Source organism: Pundamilia nyererei, unplaced genomic scaffold (assembly GCF_000239375.1).
Source record: "Pundamilia nyererei isolate P.nyererei 1_Seehausen unplaced genomic scaffold, PunNye1.0 scaffold00206, whole genome shotgun sequence".
Taxonomy (NCBI): Eukaryota; Metazoa; Chordata; class Actinopteri; order Cichliformes; family Cichlidae; genus Pundamilia; species Pundamilia nyererei.
This window is the reverse complement of record NW_005187607.1, coordinates 114,072-128,339: the sequence shown is the minus strand read 5'-3', so window position 1 is coordinate 128,339 and position 14,268 is coordinate 114,072. Positions and strand designations below refer to the sequence as shown.

The 14,268-nt window shown below is 40.3% G+C and overlaps 3 protein-coding genes across 3 annotated transcripts in view; all 3 read right to left on the bottom strand.

Moving 5' to 3' along the window:
- The window catches only part of LOC102212954 (putative gustatory receptor clone PTE01), a 3,490-nt gene extending 2,894 nt beyond the window's left edge, over window positions 1-596 (bottom strand). The window contains exons 1-2 of the mRNA XM_005747868.1: window positions 545-596; window positions 348-462 (exon numbers count right to left, since the gene is read on the bottom strand). Coding sequence (XP_005747925.1) covers window positions 348-462; window positions 545-596 — 167 coding nt within the window. The remainder of the gene's footprint in view (window positions 1-347; window positions 463-544) is intronic.
- Window positions 597-5,476: 4,880 nt separating this feature from the next.
- LOC102212674 (olfactory receptor 8I2-like) lies at window positions 5,477-6,403 on the bottom strand. The gene has a single exon (XM_005747867.1). The coding sequence runs from the start codon at window positions 6,401-6,403 to the stop codon at window positions 5,477-5,479; it is 927 nt and encodes a 308-aa protein (XP_005747924.1).
- Window positions 6,404-8,236: 1,833 nt separating this feature from the next.
- On the bottom strand, window positions 8,237-9,169 carry LOC102212383 (putative gustatory receptor clone PTE01). Its single transcript, XM_005747866.1, has one exon. The coding sequence runs from the start codon at window positions 9,167-9,169 to the stop codon at window positions 8,237-8,239; it is 933 nt and encodes a 310-aa protein (XP_005747923.1).
- Between the last annotated feature and the right edge of the window lie 5,099 nt (window positions 9,170-14,268).

Here is a 14,268-nt window from a genome sequence, read left to right as displayed (position 1 = left end):
CACTAGGTTTATATCTGGGACTCTCCACCATTTGACCTTAGAACTGAAGAAGCTTCTCGGATGAGAGGTGAAACGTCTTCAAGTAACTTAAAGAAGTCCAGACGCTTTTCTTTGCAAGCTCCTTTGACTACGATGACCTGGATGACTGAGAACCTTCACAGACATATTAGCCATTGTTGATCTGCACACAGCTGTTGTCACGAACGTCGCACTCGCTTACGTCACTGTCATGAGACATTCTCGCAAAAAAATCACGGTTTTAGTATCGCAGTAACGCAGCGTTCCTACGGGAAAGTAATCTAATTACCATTTTTGCAATAGTAATCCCTTACTTTACTTGGACTCACCACCTGTTGTATGCTCTCCAGCGCTGGCTTCCTTGTTCCACCTCGGTAATCTGCTCACTAGGGAAATCGTCAACCTGTCGCTTTGCCTGCCTGTCCTCCAAGACGCTCTTGGCAACTCAGAGAATTGTTTCTCCCACAGAAACTCTCCCTGAAGCTTCCCAGTCTGTCCTGCATGTAAGCCAACAGCACCTACTCACCTGCTCCTTTACCTGTCAGTAATTGCTTCTCCTTTTGTTGCAAAGCTCCCATGGTTCCGATCGCGACCTCTATGGACAGCCGTCCCCGTAAGCTGCCTCTGTTTCCACAGGCTCCTGCCAGACACCCTCTCTTCTTTTATGATTAGGCTTAAATCTGTCCTTTTTGATAAGGCTTAAATAAAAGGCTGAATCAGTTTACCTTGAAACCTCTCACTGCAACAGAGCTAGGCTCCTGGGGGCTTCCCATGACACACTGGGCTTTTTTTTTTAACTCTCTGTTTATACACCACTTAATCATTAATTATTATTCATCTTTGGTGCTCTTCCATTGTGTGTCTTTTGTTCTGTCTCCCTTTACTCACTTCCAACTGGTCATGGCAGATGGCTACCCTTTCTCGAGCCTGGTTCTGCCAGAGGTTTCTTTCTGTTAAAAGGGAGTTTTTCCACCCTTATCACCATTGTTTTTGGGTTTTCTTTGTATTATTGTAGGGTCTTTGTCTTACAATATAGTGCCCCTTTGAGGTGGCCGTAGTGGTGATTTTGTGCTATATAAATAAAGATATAAAAATAAGTAAATAGAAAAACTGAACTGAAAATGTGAGTTTGTCAGAGCATAATATGGGCTGTATAGGCCCAGCTCGCTTTCCTCAGGGCTGCGTTTTTTTTTTCCTCCACTGCCTTTCATTTACTGTGAGCCCCATCTGCTCTGTGCATTTGCATTTGTTTCTAATGATTGTAGAAACAAATACATAAATAAATTTAAATGCTGGACATGATACATTTGTCCTAAGTCTGCTTCCGGATGGTAAACAGAATCATGGACCTGAAAGGCATGATTTTTGAAAGTGGTGTGGCATACATTTGAATATAAACACCAGTGAGATCAAGGTGATGACTGTTGATTTTAAGAAGGGGGCTGTAACACACGCTTGTGCTTTATTGCCAAGCCGAGTGTTTTAGTGGACAGTTCTTCATTCTCACTGTTGCCTTTACAGGCTGTTACCAATTGGCACACTCAGCGTTTTTGTTTGTGTTTTGTTACACACTACTGTTCTCTCTCAGCTACTCTTCCCCTCTAGATCCCAGCGTGCTGCTCAAATCGCACAGATATGACCTGATAATAATCTCCAGCTCCACTGGCCAGCCTCCCGTGGCACTGCCTCTGAACCCGCTGCACCACCATGAACAAAACCCCAAGACAGGTAAACTCATTCACTTGGGATAGCGTCTCATACATAACGGAGACCAGGTACGTCACCTATTCCCACCTGTGAACCACAGCCTAAGAGGCTCTCATGCATTCCTTCCAGTTTATGCTGGGCAGAGTACCACTAACACTGGAGCTGGAAGTCAACAAAAACAACATCATCATCTGCAATAAGAAGAGATGAAATCCTGAGACCACCAAAGTGGAAGCCTTCTACCATTTGACTGGCACTAGAAATACTGTTCAAAATTCTGAAAAAAAAAAAAAAAATTCAGTGACGAGTTCACCCAAGATGAAGTCCAACATCCTACAGAGCCCAGAAGATCCCCAGAGGGAGTTATTCAAATGCCACAAAAATTCAGCAAAAAAATGTTGGCTATGCCAACTCCAAACTACACTGATCAAATATCATTGAGAGGAAAACAGTATTTTAGGACCAGAAAGAAACTGACATTGTTTGTCCTGAATATAAGGTTAAACTAACAGACAGCCTCTTATTACCAGTATTCTGGCAAAGACCATTTCAGTGATGCCAAGTGTGATTCCTCCTAGAGTTGGACCACACCCTGCGGTCTACCTATATAGTATATCTATATCCACAATGTTTCCAAAAATATTTGCTTGTCTGCCTTCACACATATATGAACTTGAGTGACATCCCATTCTTACTATATTGGGTTCCAACTGTTTCTGCTTTGTTATGATATCATTAACAGCTAATTTTAGAATATTTAGTAGCGACAAAATGTCACAACTGGACCTTTTGCACATCCTATCAAGGTACTATGCTGGAATTCAGCTCCCAAGAGTGACCCATTCTTTCACAAATGTTTCTAGAAGCAGACTGCATGCCTATGTGCTTGATTTTATACACCTGCGGCCATGGAAGTGATTGGACCACATGAATCCAAAGATTTGGAATTATATATGTGTGTGTGTGTGTGTGTGTGTGTGTGTGTGTGTGTGTGTGTGTGTGTGTGTGTGTGTGTGTGTGTAGAAAGACAGGTAGATAGATGCATAGATAGCTGTTTTCAAAAATACATATACATCTTCATAAATTCATTTATGTATCCTCATATTTAAATTATTTCTAATTATTTTCATATAACCATGTATTAAAATCTCTTAAAAAATATATAACTTTAAGGACAGTATGATAACCAGAAATATGGTTTACTGCCTTTTGGTAATGGAATAGAGGGTTAAGCTGTGAAATGAGCGCACTGGGTTGATTTATACAATCCATTAATCCATCAATACCTTTAGTGTCATGCATTGTTTTGTCAGTGCAGAATAATACTCTTAGCATTCCGCTGAAAGCTGATCATCCTACACCCTAAAAACTAAAACTGACATTTACTTATGGATGAGTTCCTGCCCCAAGTGGAGGAGTTCAAGTATCTCGGGGTCTTGTTCGCGAGTGATGGGAGAAGGGAGCCGGAGATCGACAGACGGATTGGGGCTGCAGCTGCAGTAATGCGGACGCTGCACCGGTCCGTCGTGGTGAAGAGGGAGCTGAGTGTAAAAGCGAAGCTCTCAATTTACCGGTCGATCTACGTCCTTACCCTCACCTATGGCCACGAGCTGTGGGTAGTGACCGAAAGAACGAGATCGCGGATACAAGCGGCAGAAATGAGCTTCCTCCGAAGGGTGGCTGGCCTCTCCCTTAGAGATAGGGTGAGAAGTTCGGCCATCCGGGAGGGGCTCAGAGTAGAGCCACTGCTGCTCCACATCGAAAGGAGCCAGCTGAGGTGGTTCGGGCATCTGACAAGGATGCCTCCTGGGTGAGGTGTTCCGGGGATGTCCCACCAGGAGGAGGCCCGGGGGCAGACACACTGGAGAGATTATATCTAACGGCTGGCCTGGGAACGCCTTGGTATTCCCCCGGAGAAGTTGGAGGAGGTGGCTGGGGAGAGGGAGGTCTGGGCCTCTTTGCTTAGGCTGCTGCCCCCCGCGACCCGGCCCCGGACAAAGCGGATGAAGATGGATGGATGGATGGGACATTTACTTAAGATTTTTGAGGCAACACTTTTACACTTAAAAATCTGTTCAATATACTTGATCAATTGAATAACTAAAGCTTAAACATATTAAGTTGAAATGAGTAATTGTAGTTGTTACACAAACATGAAAAAATTGAGTAAAGAACACTGACATTCTTGGTCAATGTAACTGAAATATAGATGGTCGGTTAATTCAAAATGTTGTTCCATTTACTTAATATTGTAAACTGAATGTAATCAAAATTGTACTTAATATTAAATATGGTAAATGGCCTGTATTTGTATAGCCCTTTGCTTAGTCCCTATGGACTGAAAAGCGCTTTACACTACTTTCAGTCATCCTGAATGTGTGTGTGAATCATTCAGTCATTCACACACTGGTGATGGCAAGCTACATTGCAGCCACAGCCACCCTGGGGCGCACTGACAGAGGCTGCCGAACACTGGCGCCACCAGGCCCTCTGACCACCACCAGTAGGCAGTAGGTGACCGAGACTGTTTTGAGCCACTGGTAGTCTAAAAACCAAACAAACTAATATGTAGTTGTGTGTTTCATAATACATGTATGAAAATGACCACATGTTAAACATTTTTCCAAATGAAAGTTTAATTTTCATAAACATGGAAATAACTCGAAATAAACAAGCACTAAAAAGACAAGAGCCTTTCCCCTTTTAGCTCAAAGCCTTACATACTTGAAGGATAAATGGCAAACCAGGACAACAAACACAAAAGCTCAGAGTATTTAAAAAACAAAATGAACAGAACAATGTAAAAGGCTCATGGTACTCAATTACTCTATATTATTGTGTTTTACTTAAACTTTTCAGTTGTAGTTGCTGACAATAAATAATATTGATTTGAATAATTAATGATTTTAGTACAGGATACTGATGAGTATAGATACCTATTTGTCAAATATTTTTGATTCAATTTTAAACAAAAATATTAAGTTCATGCAAAGAAGGTATTCTGTGAACTGCATACTGAATTTTTTTGTCTGAGATAAATGTAAATGAATACCTTAATTTAACACAAACACATACGTTAACATTTTAGACATTTATTTCAACTTATCAAACTTAAATAATTACTAAAAGGATATTCATTGATTTTATCAGGCTCATCTAACTTATATTTAAAGTGATATTTACTAAGCCTCTGAATTACTTTTTAGAGTGTAGGAGTAACAAAGAAAATAGATGTTGAAATGCTGCTACTGCAAAACAAATTTTAAAAATGCAATAATTACAATATAAACTGCGTAAATGACATGATATGATGTGAGCAGATTTTATTTTCTTTACATTTTAAATCTATCAGATGATTGGTGAATATTACTTTCCCACAGAGCAGAGATGCTCTAAAACAGCGGTCTCCAACCTTTTTTGCGCCACGGACTGGTTTATACCCGCCAATATTTTCATGGACCGGCCTTTAAGGTGTCGCGGATAAATACAACAAAATAAAACTAGTACCGGTACCGAAAAAAAGAAGATTTATTCATAACACACGTGAAAAGACCCAGGAAAACCGAGTTAACGATAAAAACAATAACAAAATAACGCTGAAAACCGATAAAAACCCTGAAAACCATACATTTCACACCTGAGCCTCAACTCTCGCGGCCCAGTACCAAATGACTCATGGACCGGTACTGGTCCGTTACCCGGGGGTTGGGGACCGCTGCTCTAAAAGAGCCTTTTTGGTGAACAAAGTGATTTATTTCTTTTTAAAAACAAACCTTTTACATGATTGCCTTATCTTTGGCAAATTAAATCCATACAAAAACGGGGTCAGCATCGGCTGACAAATGAAAAGATATATAGATAAAATGATATTGACTTCATGTGGTAACTGAGCAACAATAACGCTGGAATCAATAGACTGAAAGATGCATCCGACAAACAGGTTTGACACTGAGACGAGCTGAGGGGTGCAAGTAGTCACGGCTTTCTGCTTGTTTTCTGTGGATGTTTTTCGACAAATTGCCAAAATCTTCACATAAGAGACTGAAATAAGATTGAATGGTATGAAAATACTCACAAAGACAAAGAATATGTCAGATATAAAGCTGTGGAATGAAAGTGAACATGAAAGTCGAATTAGTAATTGGTGGTCACAATACACATTTTCAATATTATTTCCACAAAACTTCAAACTGAAGACGAATGAGAATGATAGTATTACACTCAGGAATGAATATATCCACACAAGCAGAATCATGAAAAACACTCTTTCTGTGTTCATAATGACATTATAGCGTAATGGATGACAGATTGAGATATATCTGTCATAAGACATGGCTGCTAAACTACAAAACTCAGCAGGTGCACTTGTGTACATAAAACACATCTGCAGAAAACACCACGGCACGGTCACTTCATGCCTGTCTGAAAACATCTGTGAGAGCAAAAGAGGATACAGTGATGTGCTGATGTTTATCTCATTCACACATAAATTACAAAGCAGTATATACATTGGCTCATGTAGCTGTCTGTCCACACGTATGACCAAAATAAGGACTGTGTTGGCCACACATATAGAGAGGTACCAGAACAATATTATTACAAAATACAGGTATTTTAACTCCCCAACATTTCCATAAGCAGACAACACAAATGACATAATCTCACTGGAGTTTTCCATTTTCTGCATATCATATATTAAGCAAGATAGATCTGTAATCTTATGTATGATCCTTTTAGAAATGAAAAAAAGAGTACCTGAGCAAATTGTATGATCTTTGCTTTAGGGTCTGTTTTACAAATACATGTTACCACATCATGACATATTCCTTTTCAGCAGCTGTTCCACCTGTGTTGAAATGTGCACATTAAAAATCAAAAACACCAAACAGTTTAAAACTTAAATGTATAGATTCATCAGCTTTCAATAACAGATAACATTATACTGCTGCTTCCCTCCCAGCTAAAAGCCTCTGTTAACATTTATATCTGTGGCACACAGGAGAAGAAATGAAGTGGGTGGGGCTGAATTCGATAGTCATGGTTAGAGAGGTCATTATTTCCTTTGAAAACATCAAGGGCTGCTGCTCTTCTGACGTCACTTTGCTCTGCGCATGATGCAACCTTTGGGCAAACCTTGGACTTTTGGGCGGTGCTGTCAATTTTGTTGGCTCTCTGTCATAGAGTATCACTTCCTGTTCCTGTTACAATACACAGTGGTGTTTTTTGTGTAGCCAATTTAATGAAAAACTAATAGATAGCCTGTAATTTCATGGCGTAATATTACGTGCTTCATCGAAAGCACATGCTCTGTTATTTTCACAGTATTCATTTACTGTGGCTTTAGGGATTTGCTAGCTTAGCATAGTTTGTAGCCAACTTGCTAGCAGTATGGCCTCCTCACCTGTCCCTCCTGCACCTTTCTGCTCATTTGTCTCAGATGTTTTGTTACTCCTCAGCCTCCTTTAGTATTAACAATATTTGTAATAAACATAGCCTGTTTGCGGCCCCTCAGGCCAGGATCACGGGCTTCACACTCTCGAAAACCCATAGCTAGCCAGACAGTGCAGATGAAGGTAGTGTAGCCAACGTAAAATTATAATTCACTACAGTAGTAATGACACCTGGTTACAGCAGTTGGATATCACCTAAATTAATATTGAATCGATGTTTAACTTTGCAAAACAATGTTGGATTCCAGCATTTTCTGCCCCCCCAATCGGAGCAGGAGCAACATGTTTAGTTGTATGTTCTCCTTAAATTGCTGGCTACCTGAGTGATGTCCAAACAATGACTGCCAGCAGCTAACCAGAGTTGGGACAAGGAAGCAGAGTTGACATCAAGTGGATGACATCAAGCTGTGTGCCAAAAGTGAACGAGACATCGATTCACTGATCCACACCACCATGATATACAGCAATGACATCGGAATTCCATAGAGGACAATATTTTAAAACATCTATTTATACTCATATGTGTTTAATATAATATTTTGTTTGCAAGAATAATAACATTTGCTTTCACTGAAAAAAATAGATAATCTCACTAGAAAAGAGGATATTACATGTTAAAAGTTGATTTAAAAAAAATTCAAAATGAAACAATAGATCATGTTAATGCAAATATATGAAGTCAGCAGGCTTTATTTTCTTCATGCCATGTCCACAAACAATAAGATAATTGCTGAATGTTATTCTACCACACAAGAAAGATATTGAACAAGGAGATGTATTTTCTGGTAAACAGAAGTCCTTTACATGATTACCTTTTCTAAATTTTCAAAATAAATTCTCATTATAACAAACCCATTGTTTGCATACCCATAAATGTTTTGTTTGCAAGAATAGTGCCATTAACATTTCACCAAAGGAGTTAAGAGGAAATTTGAGTCTGTAAAGAGCTTTTGCTGTATGTATCAATAAATGAATAAAATATGTCTATGAGATCATTGCTAAATATCACTCTCCCACAGAGTAGAGGTTCTCTAAAACAGTCTCTTGCTAAAGAAAGTGATTTATTTTCTTTTAAAAAGTAGCCTTTTAAATGAGTGCCTTATCTTTGGCAAATTAAATCCATACAGGAACGGGGTGAGCATTGGTTGACAAATGAGGACATACATAGGTAAAATTATACGGACCTCGTCCGGTACCCGAGCTATTAAAAACCTAAAGTCAATAGAGTGAAAAATGCAGCCAACAAACAGGTTGGACACAGAGACAATCTGAGGAGAGCAAGTAGTCACGGCTTTCTGCTTGTTTTCTATTGATGTTTTTCGACAAACTGCCAAAATCTTAAAGTAAGAGACTGAAATGAGAGTGAATGGGATGAAAATACTCACAATGGCAAAGAATATTTCAGATATATAGCTCTGGGTTGAAACTGAACATGAAAGTCTTATCATTAATTGGTGGTCACAATAAACATTTTCAACAATATTTCTGCAAAACTTCAAACCAAAGATGAAAGAAAATGAGAGTATAAAACTAACAAGTGAAAAAATCCACACAAGCAGAATCAATAAAAACACTCTCTTTGTATTCATAATGACATTATAGCATAATGGATGACAAATTGAGATATATCTGTCATATGCCATGGCTGCTAAACCCCAAAACTCAGCAGGTGCACTTATGTACATAAAACACATCTGCAGAAAACACCACGGCACGGTCACCTCATGGCTGTCTGAAAACATCTGTGAGAGCAGAAGAGGATACAGTGATGTGCTGCTGTTTATTTCATTCACACATAAACTGCAAAGCAGTATATACATTGGCTCATGTAGCCTTCTGTCCACTTGTATGACCACAATAACAACTGTGTTGGCAACACATATAGAGAGGTACCAGAACAACATTATGATAAAATACATATATTTTAAAGCTCCAATATTTGCATAAGCAGCCAGCACAAATGACACAACTTCAATCTCACTTGAATTTCCCATTTTCTGCTGAACATAAGATAGTGAACAAGATATATCTGTAAAAAATGATCAATAGTACTTTTAGATATTAGAGTACGAGATCCCAGTGGCTGAGCAAAGTTTCTATTATATCAATTAAATACTGATTTGAAAATAAATGTTGTGTCAGTATAACATATTTCTTGTCAGCAGATGTGATACCTGTGATAAAATGTGCACTCAAAGCAATCAAAGAACAATTTTATACTTTACAAAGTTCAAGATTCTAGGCTAGAGATTCATTTGAACTGAAGAATACGTGACATTGTACTCATTATACTCCCTCCAGCTGAATGAGGAAAAAGCTAACATTTATAGCTGCAGTGCAGAAAAGACTAAATGGAATGGGTGGGTCTTAACTTCAGGACCAAGGTCAGGGAGAATGGCATTCTTTCATTTGTCCAACATTTATGATGTTCTTTTAGTTTAAAAAAATTGTTATAAAATTCTAACATCAAAACATGGTTTTCATTAGTTACTACAAGTGTTCAAAACTGCAGAGAAGATAACTTAAATAACTTGTGTGAATGTTAAAGGAAATTCAAAATTTTCTCTACAATCCTATCTCATCAGCTGAACAGTCTACCACCACAACTACGTTTGGTTGAATGATTCTCTTTAAACAAGTCTTCTGTTGATTTTTTTTTAATCTTAAAACTTTCATTTACATTTAACCTTTTGTATTGTCTATATATACTATTTTGGTGCCTAATGCTTTGTTTATTTTAGCCTTTGTGTATAGTGCTGTGTGACTGCTTGTCTATGAAAAGGGCTTATTAAATAAACCGTACTTAACACTTAGGAGCTGTCTTGCATACTGGAAAGTACACCTCTCTTTCTCCTTTCTCCTGCTTTCGGCATATTCAAATTTGCTCTACACTCTATAGCCTGAACAGACTCTTTTTTAAAAACTCCTTCCATAGAAGTTAAAGGCCTGGCTTCTACTCAAAACATGGGGAAGCAGGGGTTGAGAAGTGTTGTGGTGTGATGAATGTGCAGCTGGCAGCTTGTGAGCTGCAGCCGTGGTAAATAAAATGGCTCAAAATAAGGATCTCTGGACCTGCCGTGTCTCTATCACACCACAGTGTGTTTACTATGATGCTACCTTCAGAGGCGCAGACTGCCTGCCATCAGCAATACTGGATCCTCTTATCCATCCATCTGTCATGATCCGGAGTTTGTGACTCCGTGTTTATGTTTTAGTAGTTATTATTCTGGGTTTTGTTTTCATGTTCCTAGAGCTGGGCGATAGAACAATAACGATATGTATTGCGAAATAACTTTTCCTCTATAGAAAAGTTAAACTATTGCGATAGGTCTCGTCTCTCTTGTCCTCTTAAAAAAAAAAAGAAGAACAACAGCCAATCCAAATTAAGTAGCGCAGAGCTGAACCAATCACAGCCGCAGCGTCACGTCACGTGACTTGTTACGTGCCGCACATGTGTATTTGTTTGGGAAGCAACCAGCCGCTGTGCCGCCCGGTAATGGAGGAAATGAGTGCGCCGACTAGAGAAAGATCAACCGAGCGTGACCGAAGGTTACCGAAGACAAAACAGATGATGGTTCCAACGCCGGAGAGATTGTCGAATGGAAGAGCCACAGAAGTTCCATAGTGTGAAGGTATTTCGGCTATTTCAAGTCTGACAAAAACAGAGTAGCGCGTGCCGAAAGCAAGTCTGGAAATACAATAAAGCGGTGCATGCTCAATCTCTGACTGGAAGTGCTAATTCGTCATTCGGCTTTTATCAGACTAAAGTAACTGTTTGAAAAGCTAAGCTATACAACAAGGAGAGAGTGAGAATTTCCTTTTAGTTCTCATTTTATTTGATATTGACAAAAGTTAGTCAATTTTGTCTGATCTTCTGTAAAACAAACAAAGATTTATTTTTAGAATTAATATTTTGTTTCTAAGTGGAATTGACAATTAAGTAGTCTGTTTTGTTTGTTCTATTTTGAAACTTAAACGCTTCAGCGGCTGCCTTTTGTGTAGTTTGCCATATTTGCCTTTATTTATCTGAAAAAGTCTCATGTTCCTTAACCCTTTAAGACCTACCATAGAACCAAGTCCGCCAGAGCTTATGTCATATTTTTTACATGCTGTGGAGCCATTTTTGGGAGCATTTCAAGTTAATAATATTAATTATATATGTATTCATTAGGTGCATAGTAATTACATAAATTGCAAAAAAGTGCAATAAACTACTAAAAAATTGAAAATCGTTTTTGCTTTTTTAACATATATTTGTAGTTAGAGAAATTTAAGAGGCTTATCCCGCAAAACTGTAAATACAAAAAAGTTGCACAAAATAGTTTCCCACCACAGGAAATTTATTTTGAGTGTCTTCATAGTTTTATTTTTGAAATACACCAATTTTTATACACTGCAGGAAAAACGAAAATAAATATTATACTGCAAATTTGCAAAAAAGCAGAATATGCATCAAAATAAACTATTTCCAGCAGTGCAATATGAGTCCTAAGCATCCCAGAAATGACACAGAAAGTCATAAAGTCAAAGATAACTTTTAAAAAGACGAGTATAGGCCCTGAGGCCCTGATAGTAAAACAGACTACATTTCCGCGAAAATGACGTCACTTCCGGTTTCGGGCAGGTAATGGCGGAAATGCAAAAGTTCACGCTGACGTCTATTCCAACGTAGGAAGTGTTATGACCAGCTGATTGGATCGGTAAAGTGTGTTTCTGGAATATTATGTTTTTGTTCCTGCAAGTGCTTTTTATGCAGTTTTTGCAAAGCTTTATGTGGAAGGAAACTGTGACCTAGGACAAGCTGATGGCATAAGATGTAAGTACAACTCCTCCGGTTTCATATGCAAAAAAATTTTTTGCGCTAGCTTACGTGGTTGCAGTGCTACCGGGATTTAAAAATAGTTACGCAAAACAGAGCGTGCCCGCTCCGATCGGCTGTAAAGGGTTAAGTACATCTACCCTGTTGAACTTATTATGGGAAATAAATATTTTAATAAAAACAAACTGCTGATTATTTCACATTTTACTTGTGAGCAACGGCACATTTAAATCTTACAAATATAGTTATTTGGCTTATATCGTGATAGATATTGTTATCGCCTGAAATGAAAAAAACATATCGTGATATGAAAAAATCTTATATCGCCCAGCTCTACATGTTCCTATGTGTTCCCCAGTCTGTGTGAAGTTTGTGTGTTGTGTCATTGCGTGTATGTCTTTCCTGTTTTATTTTGTAGGTCTGCTTCCTATGTGAGTGTTTTCAGTTTGCCTCCCGAGTCTCGTCACGTTTATCACTCCCAGCTGTGTCCCCCACCTGTGTGTGATCTCCCTGTGTTCTCTGAGTGTTTTTAAGTCTTGTCTTCTGTCTTAGTCGTTGCTGGTTCGTCTGTGTTGTTTCCCCTTGGTCTCCCTGCGTCTCTCCATATGTATTTCCCCGGACCTCCCTGCAACTTCGTTTCTGGTTTGTTTTGTTAGTTTTACCCAGTTTAGGTTTTCCAGTTTCATGTTTACCCACCATTGCTGTTTGTACCCACTCCTGTAAATAAATACTCACCTGCACCAGAGCTGCCGCCTTTTGGGTCCTTTCTACAACTCCACACGTCTGCCACACCGGACGTGACACGATCCATCCATCTTCATCCGCTTATCCGGGTCCGGGTTGGGCAGCAGCCCAAGCAGAGATGCCCAGACCTCCCTCTCCCCAGCCTCCTCCTCCAGCTTATCCGGGGGGAACACCAAGGCGTTCCCAGGCCAGCTGAGAGATATCTCTACAGCGTGTCCTGGGTCTGCCCCGGGGCCTCCTCCCGGTGGGACATGCCCGGAAAACCTCGCCTGGGAGGCGCCCAGGAGGCATCATTGTCAGATGCCTGAACCACCTCAACTGGCTCCTTTTGATGTGGCGGAGCAGCGACTCTATGCTGAACCCCTCCCAAATGGCCGAACTTCTCACCCTATCTCTAAGGGAGAGGCCAGCCACCCTTTGGTGGAAGCCCATTTCTGCCGTTTGTATTCGCGATCTTGTTCTTTCGGTCACTACCCACAGCTTGTGACCATAGGTGAGTAGGGGCATAGATCGACCGGTAAATTGAGAGCTTCGCTTTTACACTCCGCTCTCTCTTCACCACAACAGACCGGTACAGCGTCTGCATCGCTGCAGCTGCCGCACCAATCATCTGTTGATCTCTCGCTCCCTTCTCCCATCACTCGTGAACAAGACCCTGAGATACTTTACCTCCTTCACTTGGGTCAGGGTCTCGTCCCTGACCCAGAGTGGGCACTCCACCCTTTTCCGGCTGAGGACCATGGCCTCAGATTTGGAGGTGCTGATTCTCATTCCCGCCGTTTCACACTCGGCTGCGAACCGTTCCAAGGCGAGCTGGAGGCCAACATTTGATGAAGCCAACTGGACCACATCATCTGCAAAAAGCAGAGATGAGATCCTAAGACCACTGTAGTGAAAGCCTTCTGCCACTTGGCTACGCCTAGAAATTCTGTCCATAAAAATTATGAACAGAATCGGTAATAAAGGGCAGCATTGGCAGGCCTGTCACCCACCAGGAACAAGTCCGACTTAATTCCGGCTATGCAGACCAAGCTCTTGCAACAGTCATGTAAGGACTGAATGGCCCGTAGCAATGGGCCAGACACCCCATACTCCCGGAAAACCCCCTACAGGACCCACCAAGGGAAACGGTCGAATGCCTTCTCCAAGTCCACAAAACAAATGTAGACTGGTTGGGCAAACTCCCATGCACCCTCAAGTATCCTCGAGAGAATAAAGAGCTGGTCCAGTGTTCCACGATCAGGACGAAAACCACATTATTCCTCCTGTATCCAAGGTTTGACTAACAGACGGACTCTCCTCCCCAGCACCCTGGCATAGACTTTCCCAGGGAGGCTAGGGAGTGTGATTCCCCTGTAATTGGGACACACCCTCCGGTCCCCTTTTTTTAAAGATGGGGACCACCACCCCGGTCACCACCCACGCTGCATTCCGCTTAGCCTATCAGTAATGATAATAATAATGGATTGGATTTATATAGTGCTTTTCAAGGCACCCAAAGCGCTTTACAATGCCACTATTCATTCACTC